Raw genomic sequence first — 25140 nt, forward strand, 5'->3', positions numbered from 1 at the left:
GCAGGAAGATACTGTTATCCTAGAGCAGAGGTTGGCAGTGTCTTTAGGCTGCAGACTGGAGTGACTAGGACACAAATGCCACCAGCACTTCTCCTTACAGTGGCACAGGGAAGGCAACTTCTACCAAAGCTCCCCTCACAACCCTACATCTGTTGGCTGAATGCGACTTACCAACCCATCCTAGAGGATAATAAAAGTGAAGTAGTCCCCAACTGCCAAGCTGATCATTTCAGAACACATGAAAAACTTCAGGTGACCAAGTTACAAGGGATTTGATAGTTAATAAGCAATACAGTTATTTATTTGTTTTCTTACCGTAGTCTTCATCAAACAGCTCTTGGCGTTCTGACTGATACTGGGAATCAGCAATTTCTTCATATTCTTCAACCATGCTAGTGCCGAACACTCTATAAACAATATTTCAAATAAAACCAAAATGTAAGTTGTCAGGCTAAAATCTAATGGTGATTTAATGACTGAAGCAAGCACATTAAATTAACACTTGCCCTGGATTAGCCAACCAGCAAACTGGCATCTTACATAAAGCTGACCAATGCCTTTTCTTTTAAAACACTCATCTCTAGAAGGGTTAGTTAGGATTCCACTAGCGTTGCAGTTAGACTTAGCAGCACTATTTGGTTCTAACCTTCTTCCCACCTTAACCCCTCCCTTACAGAAGTCAGATCTTTTCTCATCACCTGACTTGTCATCCACATCTTATTCTTCATCTTGAATTACTGCAACATCCACCTTTTGCAATGCATAGAGGTCTTATCCTCCTCATTTAATTTAGGATAGAAATTCTAGGACAGTCTTTCTGGCTTGACACTGACCATGACACTTTCTTCAAATCCTTACACTATAGGATAAGCTCCTAGTGCACTACATTCAATCTCTCCCTCACCTTCAAGACTGGCTTAATAACCTGGAGCTATACTACTTTAGAGATACTAGGGTTCAAATCTTGTTGTAACCTCGATGGCTGAAAAGAGGCTTGGAGAAGGGGTAGTGAAGGAGGAAAAAAGGGAAGCAGAATGTATAAGGGAATTTAGGGAGGACATTTCCTTATGGATACCACCTTATTTAAGGAATTTTTAAAGCAATTTACAATAATTTGAACCATCATGTCGGCAATGTCTAACTTATGTAATCCCTTTCTTTAAACAGAATCAAGAATACTGCTGCTGAACTTAAGAAACTGAAATGTTTTCCAGATGACATTAGACGCACTAAACATTCTCAGCCTTAGATGTAAAAGATAACTTTCAGCTCAAAGTATTTCATTCATTATTACCTTATAAGGCTTAGAGGACAAAAATGTTCTGATCCAAAATGTGACACCAACTCCACCTAAAGAATAACAAGCATTTAGAATGAAAGACTAGAGAAGAATCAGATAAAAATCTCTACTCAACACGCACATCTAGCTTTTAAATTTGGAAGTTAGGTTTACTTAAGCAGAATGCAGATTGCTCATAACAGAAAGGTCCTTGGAAAGCTTTATTCTTGCCAACATGCTGAGCTGCAGAGTATACCCCAAGCCCTATGCATTCAATATTTGGAAAGAGGAGATTGCTAACCTTTATGTATTTGATGAACATCTGAAGCAAGAGAAAGGAAAAGAAAGATGTCAGTACAAAAGCTGGACACGTGCCACAGGCAACTCTAGCAATTTTAATTAAGTACTATAAAGGCTAAGTACACAGTCAAAAAGCCCGAGGCTAACTTGATTCAATCTTTGCAGGTTAGTCTAAACAGTGCAGATTGAACCCATAAACAAGTGAACAGACATTCACTTTTGATTCGAGAAATGCAGCCACATGCCTACAGTGGTCCAGGCCACAAGCCAAGGGGTACTTGAGCATACCTCCCTGCTTGGCTGGAACAGACGGCTTGAATTTGGAGGGGGACAGAATTTCAATAAACCAATTTAACCTAAATCAGTTAAGTCTGATAACACATCATCCAGGTTTATCTTAAACCAGTTTCAGCCATTTTGAAAGCAGTTTGTGTGCACCAAGCTTCTGTTGTGTTAGTTTTAAACCAGTTTCTGATCACTTATACTGGTTTAGGCCTAAATTTCTGTCCCAAGCTTAAATGCTTTACAAGAAATAAGCTGTGAAGACTGAAGATGCAACACTGTTGAGTGTTAGGTAAATCCAAAAGCTTCTAGCTCAAGCTGAAAGATAGACAGTATAATAAAAAAAATAGAAGATTTCTAGGCAAAAGATTTAGTCAGATTATTCTAATGTCCTTGTTACTGCACTCTAAAAGTATGCCAGACAAAATCTTTAACATGTTACTCTTAATGCGATTATTCTTAAAGTTAGGAAAAATATTAAGCCACCTACAAAAAAAATCCCCATCATTAAAGATCATTAATGTACTGTTCCTGATCTAAATTCAGTATAGCATGTTCTATTTTATAGAAATTTTTTCAGGGGAATTTAGAAGTAAGAGTTTAAGATCCAATGGAAAAAAAGTCTTTATTTAGCATGGTTTATACTGAGTCTAGATCTATACAAGGATGCTCAAGAAAATTAAATCCTAATTAAAGGCATGAATTTAAAAATTAAATTTGTTAAACCACATGGAATTTCTGAATGGACTTCTGTTCAAGATTAAAATGGGCTTAATTTGTTTTCCACCTATTCTGCTTCTGAAGTAACCAAGCTAAATCAAGGCCATTTCATTTGTGAAAAATCATGATTTAATGCAATTTAAATAATCCACTATCAATCCTCACATTTAGTTAAATTTGGATTAATTTTCCAAAATATCCCCAATTTAGATTAGACAGATACTAAGAATAGCTATCTTTGTTATGAAGCCAATGCATTGACAATAAATCAGTACTTTAATATGTTATCTTTTCACCATATTATACTGCCTTAGGAGGAATTTGGTACATGCAGAAGAGACTTAAAAAAAATCCCATATCTAGCACACTGGTTCTCAACTTTTGATCCCATGGTTCAGTTCATTTCACTTTCATACTGCCCCCAACAGTACCATGACCTAGGCTGCCAGTCCACTACTCCACACACCCAAATTCACATGGCTCCATCCCTGCCTAAACCTGCATCACTTTTTAGCAAAGGTTATTTCATTAGCTTATGAGCAACATTACACTAAGGCAGCTCTGCTCATTCCCAAGCACACTAGCTCCAGCATAAAGCAGATCAGAAGCAGAAAGATGGAAGGAGAGGATCACTTGGTTGCCCTTATAAAAAAACTCATCTACAGGCCATCAGTTAAGAACCACTGATCTAGCATACTTCTAAGCACTTTACTGACCACTACAATGTCAAAGTTCAGCAAGCAGAGTTACAGTCACATTGTCCAGATTCATGCAAGAAATTTGAGGCATGAACATTAAAAGATTTAAACAGCTATCAGCATCAATTAAAATGTCATCTCTCCCATATCAGAAAACTGGACCTCTTAATTGTGGTATACCCCAATTACTAGGAAAAAAACTGTAGCAGTTTCAAGAGCATGTTTCTTGGGAAAGGTATAAATCTATTTTATAAAGAGCTACAGCATTGCATGACAACATTTACTCACTGCAAGTAATACGTGATATAAACAGACTCAAAAAAGAACAGGAGTAAAGCCCCAGGGGAAAGCTAGTGCACTGCAAATTATTATTTTTTTTAAAAAGTGAGGAGACAGTCAGTACTGTTCTAGTCATGCATGTGCCATGTCAGAAACCACTGCAATGGATTTATATTTGCTCTTCAGATCACTTTCTGAAAAAAGTGCAAGTGTAATTGAACATTAGGGGAATGAACGACGAAACACAGAAATGGGTCTCTCAAACTTGTGATTTAATAATGCTCCTGCTAAAAAAACTGAATGAAAATATTATTCATTAATGCCCCAGATATAATTCTTATGTGCTCAGAGAATCTTTTCCCTTAAAAAAAAAAATTGTTAGAGAAAAATAAAAACAAATTTGGAAGCTAACATGTACTTCCAACAAAAATATGGCTCATCTGTAGCAATGAAGTCAAAGTTAAGGGGATCTTTTTCTTAAAAAAAATAAAAAAAAAAAAGCAGGCTCTGAATTTCATTCCTCACCTGAAATCTAAATTTATGCTCAATGCAGAACAAGCTTTTGTGAATTTATAAATTATTAAGATGCAGATTCTAGAGCAGCAAGCCTAAATAATTCAGGGGAATTAAGACAGGCGGCAGATACAGCTCAAGGATTGTACTGGGAATCACAGACAAAGTTGGAACTTGCATCCTGGTTTCTACAGATTAGGACATCTGATTTGTTAAAGTATACACCTGGATAAACATAAAAATACTAGAGTACATAATTGTGGGGGATTTTATAGCAGAGGCATAGTAAACTACTGCAAGTTATTCAAACTCACAAAACCACGGACCATGCAAACTGGTATGTGTATAAAAAACCAAAACCAAAAGAATTCTGAAAGCAATTAGCTTCATTAAAAATATAAAGCAAAAAAACTTAGCAACCAAAAGCAAAATCTATAATATATATATATATATATATATATATATAGCTGAAAAGTCTGCTAAACTGATCTATCCTGTTTCCTGTTCTTTACCAGAGTCTTTTGTATTCGACTAGTCAGACATGTTAGTAAACAACATTTCTGATTGTTAAAGGAGGAAAAAAAACCTTTAAATTCAATTTGAGACTAACACAAACTCTTGCTCAGAAAACTGGCACAATGCTGACATGTTCTATTATACAACTCCATACTTCCTCAGGAAAAAAAAAAGCCAACAAATCACAAAAAATGTGACGAACCATAGTAAATTAAAAATTAACTCTCAAAGTTACTTTAACGCATGGTAAGGATAATTTTTTACCTAGTTCTAAGGTTGCTTGGTTGAACAGAAAGTCATAGTTGTCCTTCAAATTATTCCTTTTACAAGGAGAAAAGCACATTAGCTACATAGAAGAATTACCTTAACGTATTTTGCGTACATCTGTTCATCCAAAGGAAAGCTCTGGACATTCCTCTCATCTCTAGCATGAAAAGTACCCAGTTTAATCCACTTACTCGTTGGGTACCTGGAAAATAAAGTGTAAAGTCACATCGGGGAAATTATTAATATACTACTATATTATTACTCCATGTTTGCGGGATAGGGCCCAATTTTAGAGCGACACTTCACAGTATTCAGATTCATGGTCAATTTTAGGTCAAGACCTGCTAACTTTAGAATAAGCACAAATCCTTTCCTTACTCATGTACTTATGACACGGTATTTAGCAGAATTCTCAGATTCACTAGAATCCAACAGGCCACACTGAGTGCTTCTGCTATGGCCTTCAGCTTGTGACATCTGGACTGTCAATTGTGCATCTTAGCACTCATGCCACCCCAGCTCTCCATAAGCACAAGTAAAGTTAGCTGAACGAGGCTTAAAACATTAAGGTGCCTGATTCTTGCTAAAAACTATTTTGGATACCCTGTAGCTATAAATGTTTCCCTTATTCGGAATGCGGAAAAACAAAAACAAAAAAAAAAATCTCAATGTAGTCACTGCTTTCCCCACTATTTTGGCTTTAACAGCAGCTGGAGTCTCTCCCTCCTTCCTCCAGCTTCTGCTGCCTGCCCTTGCACCAAGGACCTAAGTGGCAGCACTGCACAGCTGTGGGGGGAGGCAAAAGTAAGCCTGGGTACATGATGCAGTGGTGGTGGGGCTGTAGAGGGGAAGGTTTTGGGGAATGGAGACAGCTTCCACATGGTGCAGAGGGCAGAGGTACAGTACGCAGCTGGGGATTTCCAGGTCCCTCTAGCCATGTAGAAGTTGGATGGCTTGGAGCTAAGCCAATACTTAAAAACTTAGCCTTCATACTTGTGATTCTGCCAACTGGAACACACCCCTAACGGTAATCTAGAAAAGACAAAAATTTGCCAAAAAGAAACCGTTTTGCTACTTCACAAGAGCTAGGAAGGAAGAAGGATGCAAGATCCACTGTACTATACTTCTTCCCATTGTTTTGAGAAAAAAGGTGGGAGAAATACTGACAGATCTCACTTTTGAAAACTGATTTCTGTACAACCAATAATATTATAAAAAGGCTTGAGTGACATAGGGCAGGAAAGAATTATTGATTGATTGGTGCCATTTATAAAAAGAGGAAAAAGTAACACCATAGCAAAAATATTAAATGGAATCTATTAAAAAGAATCCATGTTCTGCTCCAATATGAACATCACTTGAGAGTTCAGAAGTGGGCAATTTGCTTCAAAGCAGGAAAATTTTAGCTATTTAAAGGTTCAATAAATGCCAGTATTTTGGATGCTTGTCTTACTGCTTTATATTTATGGCAGAGACCAATAGGGCTCTCTCTTCCCATTTCTAATAAGGCAAACAAAAAGGTGCAAGAAATAGGAACCATCACAGAAACACATACATACTACAGAGTTTTGTTTTGGGTTGTTTTTGTTTTCTGAGAAAGAAGTTGCCAGCACATCTACTGTAGAAAAATAGCCATTCATACATACAAAATGAATCATCCATGTTATTTCACAACATTTAAAATCAAGAGCAGCTGTGAGGCACGTAAGTGTCCTTTCCAGGATACTTCTGCCCAGTATGAAATAACTGCAACTGAAAATTATTCCTACTTAATATATTGACCTTTCTGAATGTAAATGACCACTTATTCAAGTTATGACATACCTGTCACTAATGGACACCAGAAAATCCTTAGGAGTAGAGGAGAATAATTCATGATTTGCAATGTCAAGTTGCTTTACTTGAATTGGTTCACAAAGCTCAATAACAAACCTTGAAGGCAAAAAGAAACTCGATATTAGAAACAAGTAGCTTTCACATGCACAGTTGCAACACTTATTTATGCTACTGCATAACTGAGAGTTCTAAAATCAGTGGTTTTCAACCTGTGGTCCATGAACCCCTGGGAGTCCGCAGACTACGTTTAAGGGGTCCACGAAAGATGACCAAGATCAAAAGTATATGAATACCCATGCATACAATTCAAAGGGGTCTAGCACCTTGAACTGAAGTTTCCAAAGGGGTCCACAAGAGAGAAAAAAGGCTTGAAAACCACTGTTCTAGATAACCAACAGTCCATATGCACACCACAAGCAATTTTTCTGAGAAAATGTAGCTCCTCTCATAAAATTCTAGATCTGAAAAGTGCCTACCATACCATATACTAATCATAGCAGAACTAGTTTATTTACAACTTTTTGCCAAAATCAGTACAAGTAATAAAATATTATACACACACTTGAATTTATAACACACACCATTTATATAAAATTATAACTTTTGCTAAAACATATTGGGCGATCATATATTCTACCAGGTTAACACAGAATTAAAAACAAAATAGGACTGTATGACAATACAAGAGAGAATGTAAAATAAAAGCCGAGGACAATAAAACAAAACAGGAGTTTCCATCTTATCTGGGCCTTTATTCTTTGTGCAAGTAGTACAAATCCACCTAAGACAGGCACTGAAATATTAGAAAGAGGCCAGATTTTTTCACCTTCCAGTACCTAATATTTCCCATTAATGGAGAGATTCATTTTTCTCTTATTCCTTCAAAGAGAAAACATGATTTGTGGTATTGCTTTAACTCACCTATCTTATCCTTCCCACAAGAGAAGAGTCTGTTCAAATATATGTGCCCATGACAACTGCAGATCTCATTAGAGTAAATCTGAATCTAGTACAGTAATGGACCCTCGCTGTTTGTAGCTTAGAAACCTACCTGTTTATGGTGCAAAGGCAAAAGAGTGTTTATTAATCTTAAAATAAAATGGGAGGTTTGAGAAAGTCTCATTGCCAGCATATCCACCTGCATGCTGGCACCCTGAATTCTTAAATTTGTCTTGTTTTAAATATAGGAGAAGTGTTTAAATATAGGATCAGTAACATAGTACACATTTCCCAAGCCATTTATTTGGAAGAGAATAAAGAAATTATTCAACAACTATCCAAACAACGCTTACAATATTGATCAGCTCTTTGTGAGTACTGTGATTTATATATACGCATCTCAGAAAGTAGTTACTAGCATTACAAGAACAGTAGAATCCAGGAGAAGCTAGACTGTATCCTAGCTTGCATATTAGCAGAATAAAGTAGATTCCAATTACAGGATTCTGATAGTTAGGACCAGCAAGAACACATCTTTAACTTTCAGCATTAAAGGCGGCATATCAGTATTCTATTTCTGAGGTAGGGCCCTTACTTCCTCTGAGTTAAACGATACAACCCTTATTTTAAACAGAATCCTGATATATAGGTAAAATATCTATACTTCAAGACTTGCACTTGTATGTAAGGCACTTGACCGGTAGATTTTTCAGTGAAATTTTATATCTGTATGTCACCCCCCCCCCTTTTATTTATCGATATAAATCTCTCTCTCTCTCATACATATATGAGAGAGAGATATCTATAGCTATAAATAAAAGGGGGGGGTGACTAAAAGCACTAATTAAAAAGGAGGATGAGGGAATTCAATTGGAAACTAGACAGTGTTGCTTGAAATGTGCAAGTCTACTGTTGGCATGAAGGAGTACATCTGTGCTCCCAGCCTTACATAAAGAGTCCCCACATTTATTTTAAAGGTAAATGCATTGCAGCATGTGCCAAAACACCAGGTCTTAGTATGGCTCCTCCAGCAGTTCACACAGATGAGAATATCAGTTTGAACACTCTGGGTTTATTCTCGTGACTCATGTTTGCACACCTGATAGTGCTAAGATTGTGTGGCACCCCACAACACCCTTGAAAGGATCTCCAGGTACTTCAGGGTGCCATGCCACCATGGTTGAGAATCACTGGGTTAGAATCACTTACAGAAGCAATATACAAATATCAAGCCAATGGTAAAGTAGTACCTGCTTATTTCCTTCAGGGCAGCCAACCAAAACAACCACCTGTAAAACACTACAGTGTTAACTTACCAGATTTTAGTACTGCATGGATTCAGCATGTAGAGATCCATGTTTTCCATTAGAATAGCTGATGTACTCTGTACAGGAAATAAAACAGAATGTTTAAGTTGTCACTGGTATTAAATAGAAAGCAGAAGTCAGTTTTCCCTTGAAATAAGTGTCCTTTTGGTGTGTACTTCTATACATACATGATAATAGGAGCTAAACATCTAGTTATGGAAATAGTTAAGCAGCAGGATAAGATAATAATAATATATCATGCTGTGAACACTGGAAGAGAATAGCTGCTTATTTACAGCGCTTTATAGCCTATCCAGAACAACCTACATAAATCCCTATCCTAGGTAGTTTTTCCTTCTACTGAACTTCATTTAATAGCTTTCAATTTCTCAAAACTAACCCCTAAAAATCACCGATGTTAGGGACCATTATGGATTCTGTTTCAAAAGCCCAAGAGTAATAAGCCCAGATACAAGAAATGCTAGAATACCTTGAAGATTCTGCCTTAAATCCAATGTCTGAGTTGTACCTAGGACTCACTACAAGATTATATTAAAAATAAACTTAAAAACCATGCTCACATTCACATTCTCAAAGTAAGATTAAAAAAAAAAAAAAACATCCTACCTTTGCTTCTGGATTCGCTGCCAGTATTTTTGCACCACACTCTACTGAGGCATAATTATTTCTGTTTTTCTGGACCTTTTTTGTGGAATGCTGTCCACCATTAGAAGATGGGTGCATTGACTGACCTGGAAAACAAAAAAACATGCTTGTTAATATAATGAACAAGATGAAAGAAAGAATATTTTTAGCTTTGAAAAAAAACTTGTTATTCAACATGTGTTTAACAGAAAATTGCAAGTTTCAATGCATTGGAACAAGTCTGTCTACAGCAGCAGGCAGCTGGGAAAAACTGCTGGCCAATAAACAATATGGAGCAAGTAATATCCATGGGGCAACACATCAGGACCAGGGATCCAGGTTTTCTGTTCTCTGTGGAAAACCCCCCCCACAGATTTCCTCTTCTGAAGGAGAAAGGAAGATTTTTTTCCTTTAAAGGAAGTCATGGGTTTTCCTTGCAGCCTGGCAAAGTTCCAGCCTGCAAGGGGCTGGGGGAGTGGGACGCAGTGTGCACCATGTACATATAGCCAGACAGCGGTGGACAGTAAGTTCCCTCAACTGCTTGCAGTCAAGTCAGGAGGTAGGGGGAAGCAGATTGAGGCAATCATGTGAAGGGAGGGAATGGGGCAGGGTTGACAATTGTGGCTGGGGGCACTGCCCAGCCAGGGCAGAGCCTGGGGCAAGAATGTGGGGGCAGCACCCTACTGCTGAATGTACTCCCAGGGAGCAGACATCGGGGGGGGCAAGGCACATGCCCCCAAGACTTGTGCACGGGGTAGAGGATGTGGGCTGTCCGTTGTGAGGCCTGGGGCTTCCCGCCCTGCTGCCCTCCTCCTGGGGTCCTCTGTGGCACAGCGGGAGGGAGAGCAGGGCCAGAGAGGCTTGTGCCATTTATGCTGCCATGATGCCATTTATGCCGTCATGTAGCAGCAGCAGGGCAGCGGTGGTGCAGAGTTGTGCCTCTTCTGCTGCCACGTGGGAAGGGGGTACTTTGCCATAGTGGTGAGGCCAGCATGGGCTCCTGGCAGCAGCAGCACAGAACTTCCCCACCTTGCTTCACCCTCCCATATTGCATCCCACCCACTGGGCTGAAGAGGCCCCTGTGGGGAAGGCAACAGGGCAAGGAGCCCCAAGCCCCACAGCAGACAAGCCTGCATCTTCCTCCATCACTCATGGTCTCTGCTCAGCTCTGCTCCAGTCATGCCACCTGCAGGGGGTGGGATCTGCACTCCAGTCCAGCCACAGCAGCCACCACCTCCCACACACAGTAGCTGGGACTCAGGCACTGTTGTCTGGCTGTAGTTGGCAACCATGAAGCAGGGAGCAGACAGGACAGTCCCACAGCCCTAGCAGCTAGGGGCCATCCTCTGGCAGGGCTGGGGTACAGGGGCTGTGGATTGGGAGTGCGAGGAAATGGCAGACACGGGGCTGCAGGTTGGGAGTAAGGGGCACTGGCAGGAGCACCACCAAGGATGGGAGCTGAGGGTCAGGAGTGGGGGGCATTGGCAGAGCTGGGTGGGTCTGCAACTTGGGAGTGAGCCAGTGCTTCTCAGCACCAGGGCTAGCAGGGCTTCTCAGCACCAAAGTGTGTGTGTGTGGGGGGGGGGGGGGGGCAGGGCAGCTGGACCCATGTCCTGGTCAGCAAGGGGGGCAGGGGGAGCTCTGATTTTCCATGATAAAGGGTTGGAGGGAAATGCCAAAATTATACAGGTATTTAAAAACTTAAAAAGACTGAGGCACTGGTAGGCTATGAAATTGCTTTAAGCTTGCAAATATATCAATAAAACATTGTTATCAATTGATACCTATACATAGTGGCATTTCATTTTGATTGGGGGGGAAAAAAAAGTGTAGGAGGAAAAAAAAAAAGTGCAGATTTCACAGACATTAGGGCTGGAAGGGACGTTGGAATATTGGGTCCAGCTCCCTAACCCAGGGGCAGGAAGTCAGCTAGGGTCAAAGGATCCCAGCAAGAAAGGCATCTGAATGTTTCTGGAAAGTGTCTAGAGTAGGTGCTTGCACCACCTCTGGAGGGGGTCTATTCCAGGACTTGGACAGTAAGAAGTTTTTCCTTATGCCCAGCCTAAAATGGTCATGGAGGAGTTTGCGAACGTTGGACCTTGTCATCCCTTGGGGCACTCTGGCGAACAGGCATTCCCCCAGATCCTGATGCGTGCCCTGATATACTTATAGACTGCCATCAGGTCACCCCATAACATGTGACTTCAGCCTGGAAAAGCACATGACTCAACCTCTCTTCATAACACCTATTCTCTTGTCCTCTGATCATGTGCATGGCTCTCCTCTGGACCCTCTCAAGCTTCTCCACATACTTCTTGAATTGTGGGGTCCAGAATTGGATGCAGTACTCCAGCCGCAGCCTCACTAAGGCCGAGTACAGTGGCAGGATGATATCCTGGGATTTACCCAAGAAGCATCTACTGATGCAAGCCAGAGTTTGGTTTGCTTTACCAGCTGCGATACTGCATTGGTGGCTCATGTTCTTCTTGTGGCCAATCATGACCCCCAAGTCTTTCAGCCACGGTGCTAGTAAGAGTAGCACTGCCAAGCCTATAAGCATGCTGCGGGTTTCCCCGTTCACCCCTTCCAAGTTGGAGTACCACCTTGCATTTGTCAGTATGGAATGTCATCAGGATTGTATCTGCCCACTTTTTGAGCCTATCTAAGTCAGCCTGGATCGCCAGCCCATCCTCAGGTGTGGACAACACTCCACCCCAAAGATTAGTGTCATTGGCAAACTTGGCCAGTTTACTTCTGACACCAGTATCCACATTTAGTTGATAAAGATGTTGAAGAGAACACTCATGACTTACTGGAACTGGTTTACAGGTTTAAACTGGTAAACCAGTCTAAAAATGCTGCTCTTGTATAATAACTTAGCATCCTATCTTTGTTTTTAAAACAGGAAACTTGGCAGTTTAAAACTATCTTGTTCTTATATCAGCACTGCAATTTGGCACTGTAAAAGGCCATTCAAATAGTGAAAACATATCCCATGCAGATGTACCATAAAATTTAAGATGTTACACACTGCTGACAAATTCAAGCTTCTCCATCTCTTCCTCCCTCCGAGCTGCAAAAATACAAGTAGTGTTTTTTGCTGTCAGAAATGCCCAAAATGCTTCAGAGATTACTGCAATTGGTGCACTATAAACAACACGTGGCAACACAAAACTGGCAGTGTTCTTGTAAGCAAGAGAGCAGTATACATTTCTGATAGGCAAGTCCGACGATGCTTGAACACTAGTGTTTACTAGTATTAAGAACTTACAAGCTTTCATGGGTACAAGTTATATGTACTGAAGTTTAAACCAGGTTACAGAAAGAAGATTAAGATTAGAGGGGGAAGGAGGGCCCTCAAAGAAAAAACAAAAACAAAACAGGTAATAGCCACACATGCCTCAAGGTTTCTTGCTTATTTATGAGGGGATATGGGATTTTAAGTTGAAGCTTTTCATGGATGCCACTTTCTTATTCAGTTGCAAAGCCAAAGGCATACGTAGGACAATCAAAGCAAGTGCCAATGAAGTTTATTCCATCCAATACTCTCTATGCATTTGTTCTAAGAGCGAGCCAGTTAAACACTTAGTATTAAAAAATATTACTTGGTCCTTCTGTAGCCCTCCAGCTGAAAATTCAAGGCTTAACCATCAAGTTACCAACCAACACGGGGCTTAGGGACAGGCAGAAAAACTTCTAAGTTCTTTGTTAGCTTTGAGATGCAACCTTGAAGTCCAGTTGTTATTGGACATTTATTTCTAGGATAGTAGGAAGCACCAGGTCACTTGAGCAAACAAGGAATCCCCTGTCACAATTCTACAGGACTATAGAAAAGTCTGGCATTTATGCCAATTGTGTACATAATGTCACTATAGTTTTACAGAGATTTTTAACAATGTAAGTTATACTCACTCACTCAACCAGGGAGGGTTGGAAGTGGGTAAGAGCATGTACTCTCAAAGTAGTTTAAAAGGTGGTGCCATCCAGGCCATCCATCAATTTATAGGTAGGGACCCAAATTTGAGACTTCCATTAAAAAAAAAAAAAAACCTATAAAAATTGGTAGGTCTCTGTGAAAAAGCACATGAATGGCCAGCAAGCAAATTGCAAGGGGAGGAGAACAGTTCTGCAAAAAGAGAAAAGGGTGTGAAGTCCTGGCATCCTGAAGCACAGGGGCAGAAGGCTGGCTTTGTGGCATAGCATGGTAGGCCCCCGCCCCTGCCTCCCACCTCTCCCCCCGATTTGGCCAAGAGTCCCCAGAAGTCCTGACTCCCTGATGGAGACTGACGGATGTCAATCTCTGGGGAGGGGCAGGACTTCCAGGGCCCCTTGGCCACAGGCATTGGGGGGCTGCCACACTTTACCATGGAAGTGGCACCTGACATCACACCAGGACCATGAAATCTGGAGGCAGGCACCACAGACTAGGTATGTCCTCATTTATAGATGATACTAAGCCTAAACCAGCATATGGATTTCAGTGTCACACAAAAGCCCCAACTAATACAATTAAGTTGAAATCCTTGTGGTTTTGATATTTATAGGATATACTGACAAAGTGCTACTGTCTTGCTACTTTGTTCAGGGATGACTAAAAAAGTTAATAAGAAAGTAAATTATCCATTCTTGATTTAGAGAACTGCAGTCAATTCATAATTTTTAGCTTAAAATGGCTTCTCGAAATTCAGAATGGATTTTAGTTTCATCTTTTAAGTTCTACACAAAGTTAGTAAAAAGGTGCAGCAGAATAAAAGTGATCCATATTTAGATCTAAGAAGTTAATCCTGGAACTTACTCTTTTCTTTTTCTACTTCCATAACTTGCTTCTTCCATTCATCAAATGTTGGAATGTCTCCTGGATCCTTTGGGTCAACTTCTCCTGCTTTATAATCTTTCTGCAAAAGCCACACAGGATTTGTTTCCAGATACCAACATTAAAACAGAGGAACTGCAGTACTTTCAAAATGCCACACTATTACTTCAACCAAGCGATTGAGATAAAAAAAATATTTCTTAAATATAAAACCCCACAAGTAAAGTGGTAGCAACTCTTAGCAGATTACAGATTCAGATGCATTTTACACAAGCACACTGCACTGAGTCTTGTGTAGGCATGCCCACTCCAAACCTTAAAACTAAAAATCTTGCTACAACCTAAAAACTGTAGTAAGTGCATTCCTTACAGTGCTTTATTTAGCCTTTAATTACCAGGACACATTTTAGCTTTGTTAGAAACATGTAAAACAAAAACAACCAAATAACTCGACTAGATACTTGAAATGGTTTAATTATCAGCTTATTTTTATACCTAAAGTTCCTTTAAAAGTGTACCTCTATAAAAATCTTTATAAAACAATGAATGAATATGAACATGCTGTTAAATGCGAAGCAGACGCACAGAAATTCCATTTTATTACTAGTATTTAAGGTAATTCCTCAACAGTTGCTTTGTAAATGCACCCTGTCTAAATTTAAGCAGAAAAAGAGCTATGAATTTTCATGCAACCATCTTTTACAGCCAGAACTCTTCAAAAACAAAAATGGGTCATAAATTGTGTTCCACAGCACTGGTTTTTAAAATGACTCCAGTTTACATTTCAACTTCATGCTTCAGTTGTTGAACTTTGAGGTGGGGGGGAAAGTGTGCAACATCTTAGGTGGACCGTGTCAAAAAATTAGCACAAAGCACATCTTTACACACACGATCTGCTTGAAGTATGTCACCATTTACCCTTAAAAATTCTTCCCGTTTGCCTTGGACAGTAGGAGGCTTATAAAATTCATCCCTTCCTCCCTCCACCAGGTTTTGGCAACATACAATGTTCAATCCAAAACCCAAGTTACAAATTTTCTATGACCATAACCAAATAAGATCAAGGCTATGAAGTTCAATGTCAGTCTTTAAAGCGATTAAATATTTTAAAAGATAGTGTTATCTGAAACATTCTGAACAAATTATTTCAGAACCATTGGAAATCCACGTCTATCAACAAGGAAAATATCCTTATAATAATTATGCTCTGAAAATCATACAAATCTCTTCTACACTCTTGCTTGCAAACTGCAAAGAGTATTTAATTAATTAGGTAGGAAAAATTTAGGGATCTAATCAAGGTCAAAATGTAAAGCCATGGCTGCTACAGAGAAGTGTTTTCTATGGTGCATCACGTCACTCATTTAATCCCCACCCTCTTCCCACAACACCCAAGGTAAAAAAAGAGTATAAATGAAGTTAAATTCCCTTCTCCTAGGGAACAGGAAACTCTACAGGACTTGTGTTGCTGACACCACATTACAAAAGGTTTACAAAAGTACATACCCCACAACCAAACACTGAAAAGGAACATGACCAATAATTTTATTCCTCCCTTTAAGTTTTATGCAAACGCATTTAAAGACTAATTTGTTCTCTCCAGTGTCACCAGTAAATGTTACACATACCTAGAAAATGCCAAGATAGCTTTCTTCGAGAAATTGTAAGAATCACAACCATTAATCAAGAAACAATTTATGCCACACAATGTATAGCAATAGATAAAATGCATATGATGAACAGGATAGACTATAAGGAGTCATACAACTTCCTTTAGACTACTTTCCTGCTACAAGTGTCCTGCCAAGCATGCTGTTCACTAATGAGAAACAGCTAAAGGCTGCGATAAGGCTGGGCCCTTGTATGGGAGGATGTCATCAGAAATCTGTATTTTATCTTTAGTTGCTGTTTAGAAGAACTCTAGCCCAAAAAATCTGAACTGGTAAAGAAAAGCTTCTCATCTGAGAGAAAGGCAGTTTTCTTGTCCAGGTAAAATGATTTTTAGGGCAAAACTAACATTTGGTAAGTGTGCTGTGAATCCCAGCTGACTGCAGTACAAAACTGGAAAGACAGCTAAAGAAGAGAATTGTAAATGAAATCTGAAAAGTAAAAGCAACTCAAAGTGCCATTCAGACACATTTCTTACTAACTAAATGTCTCTAGCATTTTCTAGATCCCTTCCTCAATATCCATTTTGAATAGGACAAAAGGAAAAACACTATTTAACATGTGAATTTTGCCTGCTGGAAGCAAGCCTTATTTTTGCATAGTACTGTCCTTCTAATTATTTAAGGAAAAAAAAAAAAAAAAGCCTCATTCATCCCCCTTCTTGGGAGTTTTTTCTTCTTTTTTTAAAGTTTCAACAGCATCAGTCCACAGCACTGCCTTTATTGAATTGTCTTGCAAAGGACATCAGACAAGCTACAACTCAGATGACTGCTTTATTTCTTAAAATGAAGAAAACATTAATTCTTAAAACAAAAGGGAAATGAGAATCTGATCATTCTACTGGACAAGCAGGGGAAGGGTTCCCCCCCCCCCTTTTAAAAAGAACAGAAAGAAAGGGAAAGAAAAAGAGGTTGTTTTGCAATTCATCTTAAAACTGGTTGTATTTACTTAAAATCCTTCCAAGGCATGAATGATAAGTGACGCAGCTTACCTCCCGTTTTAAGTTATCTGAAGCATTCAAAGCAGATTTCTGCTCATCTGTACTTTTCTCAGTTGCTGAAACTTTTGATTCAAACTCTGATTTAGTCTTCTTTCCTTTGCCATGTGAAGAGGAGATATTTTCTATATGTTGACCCACAAGGCTGAAAATGTAAGAATATTAGAAGTTAGCACCTAATCGTATTAAAGCATTGTTCAGTCTTCACATAGTATTTTATACACGATACAAATACGTACAGAGATGGAGACAGAAGCAAGCAGAGCATGTGAAGGACTATATGTTGCAAGGCCAGCACAGCAAAGGAAATTTTATTTTAAAGTCATTCAAGCTCATAACCTACTTCAATACTCACCCCTCTGGTGGACTGACAAAAGAGGAAGGCTCACTCTGAGGGTCAGCCTCAAGTGCCCCACCAATATCACAGTCAGGTTCTGACTGCTCAGCTTCACTAGAGCTGACTACAGGAATATCAGCACTGGAATTTTCTATTGCACTGAAGGGAAAGAAATAATATGCTTTTTACCCTTCTGGTATTGTAAGTACATGCTAAATCAGAGAGGTAAATTAATAAAGCTATTTGAAAGCCAATATGTACAGTACCATAAAAATGTCAGTCAAGCTTAAAAGGATCGGGAGACTTGCAACATGTTTTTTGGAACCACATTTTCAAACCTACCATTCATAAGAAAAAAAAATGCACCTCTCCTCTCATTTGCCACAGTGCAAGCAGCAGCACACAAGGTGCGTTGTACGGAAGAGCTACTCTCAAATCCCACGTTTCCTTTAGGGCATCTCATACTACAGCAAATAGTACATTTACAAGACAATCTACTCTTTTAATGTTATCTCACACATGTTTCATTACATATATGGGAACAGAGCTGTAGCAAGCTCATTCATGAAATTCTCAGGGCCAGCCCCTATAGAAAAAACAACAACACTCAGAGCCACTGCAGGCAGCAGTCCTACCACACATATAGGGTCCTTACTGGATCGCAAGTCAGAAACAGATGGAGCAGTGTTCTGCTACATCTGCAAGAGGCAGCATGACGGCACAGGGATGTTGACAAAGGCAGAATTCTCTCCTATACAAGGAGAATCCTTTTCTAAGTAAAGGTCTATAATCTTTCCAAAATGCTACCCGAGCAGCAGAAGGGTTTTGCAATCTAGCCAAAAAATCCTGCCCCAAATCTTCTTTTTGTTTTTGTTTTCAAATCACCAGGATGTGAATTTGCATGTGCCAAGTCCAAAAAAGGCTAAAACAAATTGAGTGGCAAGGCTAGTTATCAGCCTTTCAAAAGGAATGGGAAAAAGTGAGACAAATGAAAACTTCTGTTGGGTATTTGTTCAAGTTTCACACTGGTCTAGAAGGGGGACAAACCAGAGGAGAAAACCTTTATTCCTTCTTGCTCAATTCTGTACCCAGGGCAACATGAACCTTGTCACTCCAATATCTTGACACCAGGCTACAAAATGCTTTACCAAGAAGTATGTCAGCAATTTAAATGCCTATCCTTCCAGTCTGCTATTTGTTACAGCCACAATCATAAAAGCAGCAACAAAAACAGATTCAGAGCAAACACAGCAAATTCCATATGGAAGCAGCTAACAGGGAGAATAAGACATCCCAAACCTCACTTTTTTACTGAGGAATGAAGAGATTTGACTCTTTAGGGCACAGAGTACAAACTCCCTATGGAGTTCAAGCACTGTTAAGCTCACTTCTAATGTGAATTTAAATGGATGCTTTAAAAAAAAGCCTCTTTGCTCAGACAGCTAAATACATCATGCCTCCGGCACTCGGGACTGTTAAATCCTAAATGTTAAAGTTGAACATTATCTTAATGTTAAATTGCTGGGTCTATTCTTGCCTCTAAAAGATTGCCCAGATGAATGACCATACAAAATGTTAACAGTGATAATTAGGAATTGATCAATTATGGTTTGCATATTAACCAAGAACTGGAAGCAGATTATATTCCATTAGGTTCAAATGAGAAATTTCAAACAGAAAAATTCCTAATTACAATAGCAAATGTCTAAGAGTAGCACAACTTCACTTCTCCCTCCTTCTCCCCCACCGCCAAGTTTCAAATGTGTACAGATCTCCTCTCCTTACTGAGGGCTAGCAGAAGGCAAGGCAGAAGAGACTGACCTATCCTTGAGTTTATAAGATCATATTCTTTGTCTTAGCCAGATAGTACATATAGTATTTCTGCAAAATTCTCTATAATTCATCTCAGAATAGAGTTGCATCATGATCTCTTCCTTGCCCAAAAGGGACAAGTTGTTCAGCAATAAAAATAGGAGTGAGGAATAAGAATGGCTTTCAAAAGTATGCGTGTGGCGACTGTAAGGTCCAGTACACAAATGGAAAAAGGTAGCTATAATGGAAGTTTGCAGATCAGAATTCTCCCAACAACGATTTAAGGACAACTGTATGACTTTGCAAACTTAAAAACAAAACAAAACTTTAGGACTTTTACTGTTCACTTCCATGCACCCACATTTTACATTGTCAAAAGAAATGCATTACCACTGACTGCACCCTCACATTTCAAGTAAAATCCAATCTGCAAGCACGTACTTCACTGATTAAAAGATAGTCACCTTCTTCTGCCTCCTGTGTTCAGTGTTGCCAAACCTCAGCATACAGAAACAAAGAATCACCTCCAGAAGTTAAGATCGCTTCTTAAAAAAAAAGAGTCCACTAATTTGAGTCTTTACACTCAATTTCAGCATTTCCCCAATTGTAACAGCTAAAACTTTAAGAGGTGAAACAAACTTTCTATGAAGTTAACTCCAAAAGCTGATGGTTTCCTTTAAACCACCAAGAACTGACCTAAAAAAAAAAAAAAAAGCCTCACAAGAACTAACAATTGTAAATCTCACATCAGACAGAATGATCTAAGATAACATTAATTTAAAATGTGTTTTTTTATGCTTAGGTTTGCTTTAAAGAACTTTAAAACCAATTTCTGAATGCTTTATTACCCCATAGTTTCAGATTGCTAAGATTTTTCCTTCCCTCAACCACTGCAATAAAAGACTTTATGAGCACCAATAGACCTAACAGTGATGGGTCAGCAGATAGGTTTTATTCTTCAAGAGAAGAAATATGCTGGAATTTTTGTCTTAAAAAAAAGTGGAATTTAAAAGGTATTTGAATATTTTTTCTGACTCGTTAAATTTAATGAAACCAGTTTATTTTCACTTTTTCTTTTAATGTATATAGTCAGTGATTAAGAGAAAATTAGTCTAAGCTTGTGATACATGTGTGGGGAGTGAGGAGTACTTTTGGGGGGAAAGCGGGTGGGGGAGGGGAGATAAAAATCAAGCTTGTGCACAAGGCTTAGCCTTGGAATTTTAGGATTGTGAGTTTTATAATGCTCTTCACTTTTTTCTTGCTAGTTTTTTTATACGTCATATTGAAGGCAGTGAGAAGAGCAAAGGCACATAACCTTTGGCAGGTCAGAGTGCTCCAAGAGCCATTGACAAATTAATACATGTTCCCCTGAGAGTTTGAACATCAGTACAAGTGTTACTGAATTTTAAACAGGATTTCGAAATTTGGTTTAGGAGGAAACTTGGTCTTTTACCACCACTACAGTTTAGCACTACCCTACTGGAGTTGCTTAGAAGTAGGAAATCTGAAAGACTTGCCCTCAAAAGGATGCACAGCCCACTAGTGAAACTGCTAAAGTGCTATTCCTGCCCTACTTACCAGCACAAACATTAAAGTCCTTTATTGTTGCATCCACAAGAGAACAGCCATTTGTTTCCCCTGAGACAAGCAGCAGGGGCACACTTTGTGCTGCTGCTACTTGTCCCTGGGGAACACCCATGTCATGTGTGCTCTGGTACACAGCAGGTTACCCTGGATGGGGTGGGGGAAGCTGGGGCCAGCAACTATGTTGGACCCAGCAGCCTCACCTGGGGTCCTGCCAAAGCTGCAGCCACTACAGGAAGCATGACTGGCCAGTCAGGCTCCAGTTTTGGGCAGCATGTGCTGCCACCACATGCACTACCCCCACTTGTTTTTGGTGTAGATTTTTTTGACCCCAAGATCTCCCAGGGTCACCCCCCCCCAAAAAACAAACAAAAACAAAACCACACCACTGAAAAATAGCAGCACAGGAAGCCCCAGTATGTGCAGTGTGTTGCACCGCAGACGGGTCTGTGGCACCACATACTGCACATCTGTACTCATCTGGATGCAGCCTAGGAGGGCAAATGGCCTTACGGGAAAGAAAGGAAGGCTTGTACTATTCAAATAGATTAATCTACATAGAACATATTTAAAGCCTACTACTTTGATAAAGGAGTCTACTTGCTTCCCAGTATTCATCATTGTATTGACTGGTCAAAACTGTTTTGACCAGACAAGCAAGCTATTCTGAAAACACGCATTATTAGAAGTGACAGCATTACTCAAGCCTTGCTGCAATGCGCCAGCATATAAACAGAGTCCCATGTACTTAAATTGGAGAAACTTGTTTTGCAAACTTAACACAATGAAAATAAAGCTCCTACCATGTAGATTTTAGAGTGATTACATGCTTTCAGATGATGTTTTCTTACACAACTATAGACTTGTGAGAACATTATTACTGAAATTAAACTAAACCCCCAACATTTAGAGTGTTACTAATTCTGCTCTAGTAAATTTTAAATGGTGCCTTATTAAAATGAGGAAATATCATTTATGCTTATAAAGACTCAAGTGGTAGGGAAAAAAAAAAAGACCAGCTTACTCAGGATGCGAGACTGGAGAGATCTCTGAGGTAGATGGACTGGAAATGTTTTCAATGCTTGCAGCTATACTAGAAGCAGCTTCATTTAAGTCTACTGAAGGCAGTGGTGTCTCAACCTCAGGTAGACTTAATTCCCCCATTTCTGTAGTCTGTTTGAAATATTAACAAATCAGAGTAAAGTTTGAATCATTCCTGGTAAACAAGCTTGTTTAAGTGTACACTTTTCCTCTCTTAACATAAATAGAACCTAGAAATGTGTATTACTAAAACTCAAGTACCAATGGCCCCCCAAAACCAAATGTACAGGAAGAGCAAAATTCTGACATAAGAATGAAAAAAAAGAAGTTACTTTGGGACATTTAAAAACTAGCTTTAGAAATTACAATAGGGATGCTGTTTTGCAACTCTTAGAAATAATAAAAACAAATATCCCCATTCAAATATTTATGTCATTAAGACCATTACAAAAATAGATCCGAATCTGAATTCTATAAGAATAAACACATAAAAAAAAAAGTGTCACAGATTTGGTTCAAAGTAATGCTTCAGAGGAGAACATATTTTAGACCCATTTTGCAGAAAGGAAAAAAGGAGGAAAAAAGGAGAGAGAGTTAAATAAAACTTATCATTCACAGTCAGTGCAGATGGGAACTACATAGAATTTTAACTCCAAAGCTTCTGCTTGAGAATTGATTTTTGTTTTAACTGAATGGAAAACTATCTGCATGAGGAAAGTGTGCATCTGATAAGTGCAAAGACTGCTAGATTAGACCAGACCATTTCCTTCAGCAACAACAACTGTCAGACAAAATGCTCTAAGTTACCAATGAGATTATCTTAGCTCACGACAAATCACAAAGGTTAGGAAGGATTTGCAATATATGGCTGTCACAATTAAACAGTTTGATTGCAATTATTTGTGTGATTAAAAAAATAGCCGTAATTAATTGCGACTTTAGTTGCACAGCTAAAAACTCAAAAGTTATGCACAACTCAAAATTATGCAAAGTTATGCAGGTACTTTGTATGGTTGGTGGGTGGGTGGGTGTGGGATGTGTGCGTGTTGGGGGGAATTTGTGAAGGTGTGGGGGGATGGGGGGGGTGTTCTCTCACACCCTGGCAGGATGCAGGTTACTGTGGCTTGGGAGTGAGAGAGGCAGATGCACGCACACACACATACAGATAGTGACACGCTGGTCTGTGAAGGGGAAGGGGTGAGGGAGGGGGTGGGGTAGGGGCAGACACAGCAGTGGATGGGGCCCTGAGGCCAGGAAGATGGAGGTTCAGGAGGCTTGTCCAGGGGCACAGGGTGGGAGGGTACAGCTCCCCACTACTGCGTACAGGGAGGCATGGAGGGAGGTACATACCCCCTCGATTTGTGCGTGGGGTAGAGGTGGGTTGGGGCTCTGCAGCCTTTGCCCCAGGAGCCACGATACCATGCTGTGCCTCCCATTAGCAGGCAGTCAGGGGACACACAGCATGGCCAGTACTCAGCTCCTGGGGCAAAGGCAGCAGGGTGTAGAGCCCCAGCCCGCAGCAGGCAGCCTACCTCTGCCCCATGCACAAGTCTGGGGGCACATGCCCCCCCTAGGCCTCCCCTGGGGGTGCATGCAGCAGCAGAGAGCCACACACCCCCTCCTCAACACCACTGGATGAGCTTCCTGTGACTCTGTCCTATGACCTGCCCTGGTCCTGGGGCCTCATTTACCCCAGCACCTGGTCCACTCCCTCCCTCACTATGGAGGCCTCAATCTACCTTCTCCCCCACCCATCCCCCTCTCAAACTTACTGGTGCAGCATGCGTGCTGTGGCTGCTCAAGCATATCTCTGACTGTGAACCCCTTTCCTTTGCCCCACCCTGCTGCTACAGCCTGGAACTCATGCCCAGGCTACCCTGTGGTCCCCTGCACAGCCACTGCTGCCCTGCCGGGCAGCCTGAAGGCTGCAGAGTGGAGCCCAGGCTTCAAAACCATGTGTGCAATTAACATGCACCCAAAAAATTAAAGACACAGGAAATCGATTAATGCATTACTTGCACAAATTAACTGCGATTGATAGCCCTACCTTTAAACTTTACAAGAAAGAGTATTTTTATCAAGCATTATCTTTTGGCTCAGAATGTATACAAGGTATATCTTAAAAAAAGGTTACTTGATTTTGTTAATCAATTTTTGTACTGGCAACAATTCTAACCATTTGGAATACATGATCTATACTAACCATTGCAATTCAGCCCCCATTCAGAACATAAGAAATACTGCATACTATCAAGTACAGATGGAATTTAAGCAGACAGAGAATACTGTAGATTCACAGATGAAAGCCAGAAGGGACCTTTAGACATCCAAGTCTGACCCATGTACAGAGGCCTTAAATCATTGCCAAGTAATTCCTGCATCTAGCTCGGCAAGTTATAGGTTTAACCATCTTTTAGAACGGCATCCAATCTTGATTTAAAAGGTTTCTAAGTGATGTATATCCTGCCATTTTCTGGGAGAGTAACTGCAATAATTACCTGCCTTATTATATAGATGTAATTTAAATAATCTAAATTAGATAGCTCCCTGGTTCTCTTATCTGAGATTAAGCTTTCAGCAGCCCCAGCCCCCATATTTTCATGGGAATAAAACACCATAATTATAAAACTCAAGACACAAGATGGAAGCTTCTGAAGTCCATGAAGCCTTTGAAAAAAAATGCATCAAGGGAAATGAGTGAAATAATAAAGCTTGCCTGGTCATATTTTGTATAGTCAAATACATCTTCTCTGGGATAACTCTGTATACTTGAGTCCACACGTTCCAATGATTGAGTTCCAGTGGGTTTGCCTGTTTCCTCCTAGTATATTACAAAGTAAACGACAATTTAATAAACATGTATACCAACCATTATTCATCTTTATAGGTCATCTAAACACTCAAGATAATCTGTTTTAAGACATACCTTGGAATATTTTACTTCCACTGCTAAAACTCAAATCAATCAATAAATACTGGAGTTACGGTAGATGTGGAGAAATTCTCCACACAGTAAAACAATTATGCATGATAGGCTCTTAAGTTCTTGCCTGTACAGAAGAAAGTACCAGTTTGTCAATTCAGTTCAGAGCCTGCAAAGGCTACAGATGAAAACATAAAGGGACCAGCCTAAATTACTACATAACAAAAGGACAACACCATGCTTTCATATACAGGCACTTTAAATACTGTACGCTTGAGACACACAAGGAGCTGAAAGCAAAAGTCAGAGTATTAAAACATGTGAACACTTATTATGCCAATCTAAGCATTGTGTGCAATAGCACTAGTTCACATATTGCAACAA

At 39.8% G+C, this 25140-nt stretch overlaps 1 protein-coding gene across 3 annotated transcripts in view; it reads right to left on the bottom strand.

Annotated features, from left to right (window-relative positions):
* The window catches only part of SUCO (SUN domain containing ossification factor), a 67077-nt gene that overhangs the window by 20975 nt on the left and 20962 nt on the right, over positions 1-25140 (bottom strand). Inside the window, exons 3-14 of one of the 3 annotated variants that reach the window (XM_090048012.1) lie at positions 24550-24654; positions 21817-21965; positions 17415-17555; positions 17054-17204; positions 14377-14476; positions 9564-9688; positions 8946-9013; positions 6679-6786; positions 4951-5056; positions 1581-1601; positions 1295-1350; positions 316-407 (exon numbers count right to left, since the gene is read on the bottom strand). In XM_090048012.1, coding sequence (XP_089904138.1) covers positions 316-407; positions 1295-1350; positions 1581-1601; positions 4951-5056; positions 6679-6786; positions 8946-9013; positions 9564-9688; positions 14377-14476; positions 17054-17204; positions 17415-17555; positions 21817-21965; positions 24550-24654 — 1222 coding nt within the window. The remainder of the gene's footprint in view (positions 1-315; positions 408-1294; positions 1351-1580; positions 1602-4950; positions 5057-6678; positions 6787-8945; positions 9014-9563; positions 9689-14376; positions 14477-17053; positions 17205-17414; positions 17556-21816; positions 21966-24549; positions 24655-25140) is intronic. The other 2 variants (XM_090048013.1, XM_090048014.1) reach the window with 2 other exon arrangements.

The sequence above is a fragment of the Crocodylus siamensis genome, chromosome 5, assembly GCF_052110815.1.
Source record: "Crocodylus siamensis isolate JL-2025a chromosome 5, ASM5211081v1, whole genome shotgun sequence".
In the NCBI taxonomy this organism is placed as follows: Eukaryota; Metazoa; Chordata; order Crocodylia; family Crocodylidae; genus Crocodylus; species Crocodylus siamensis.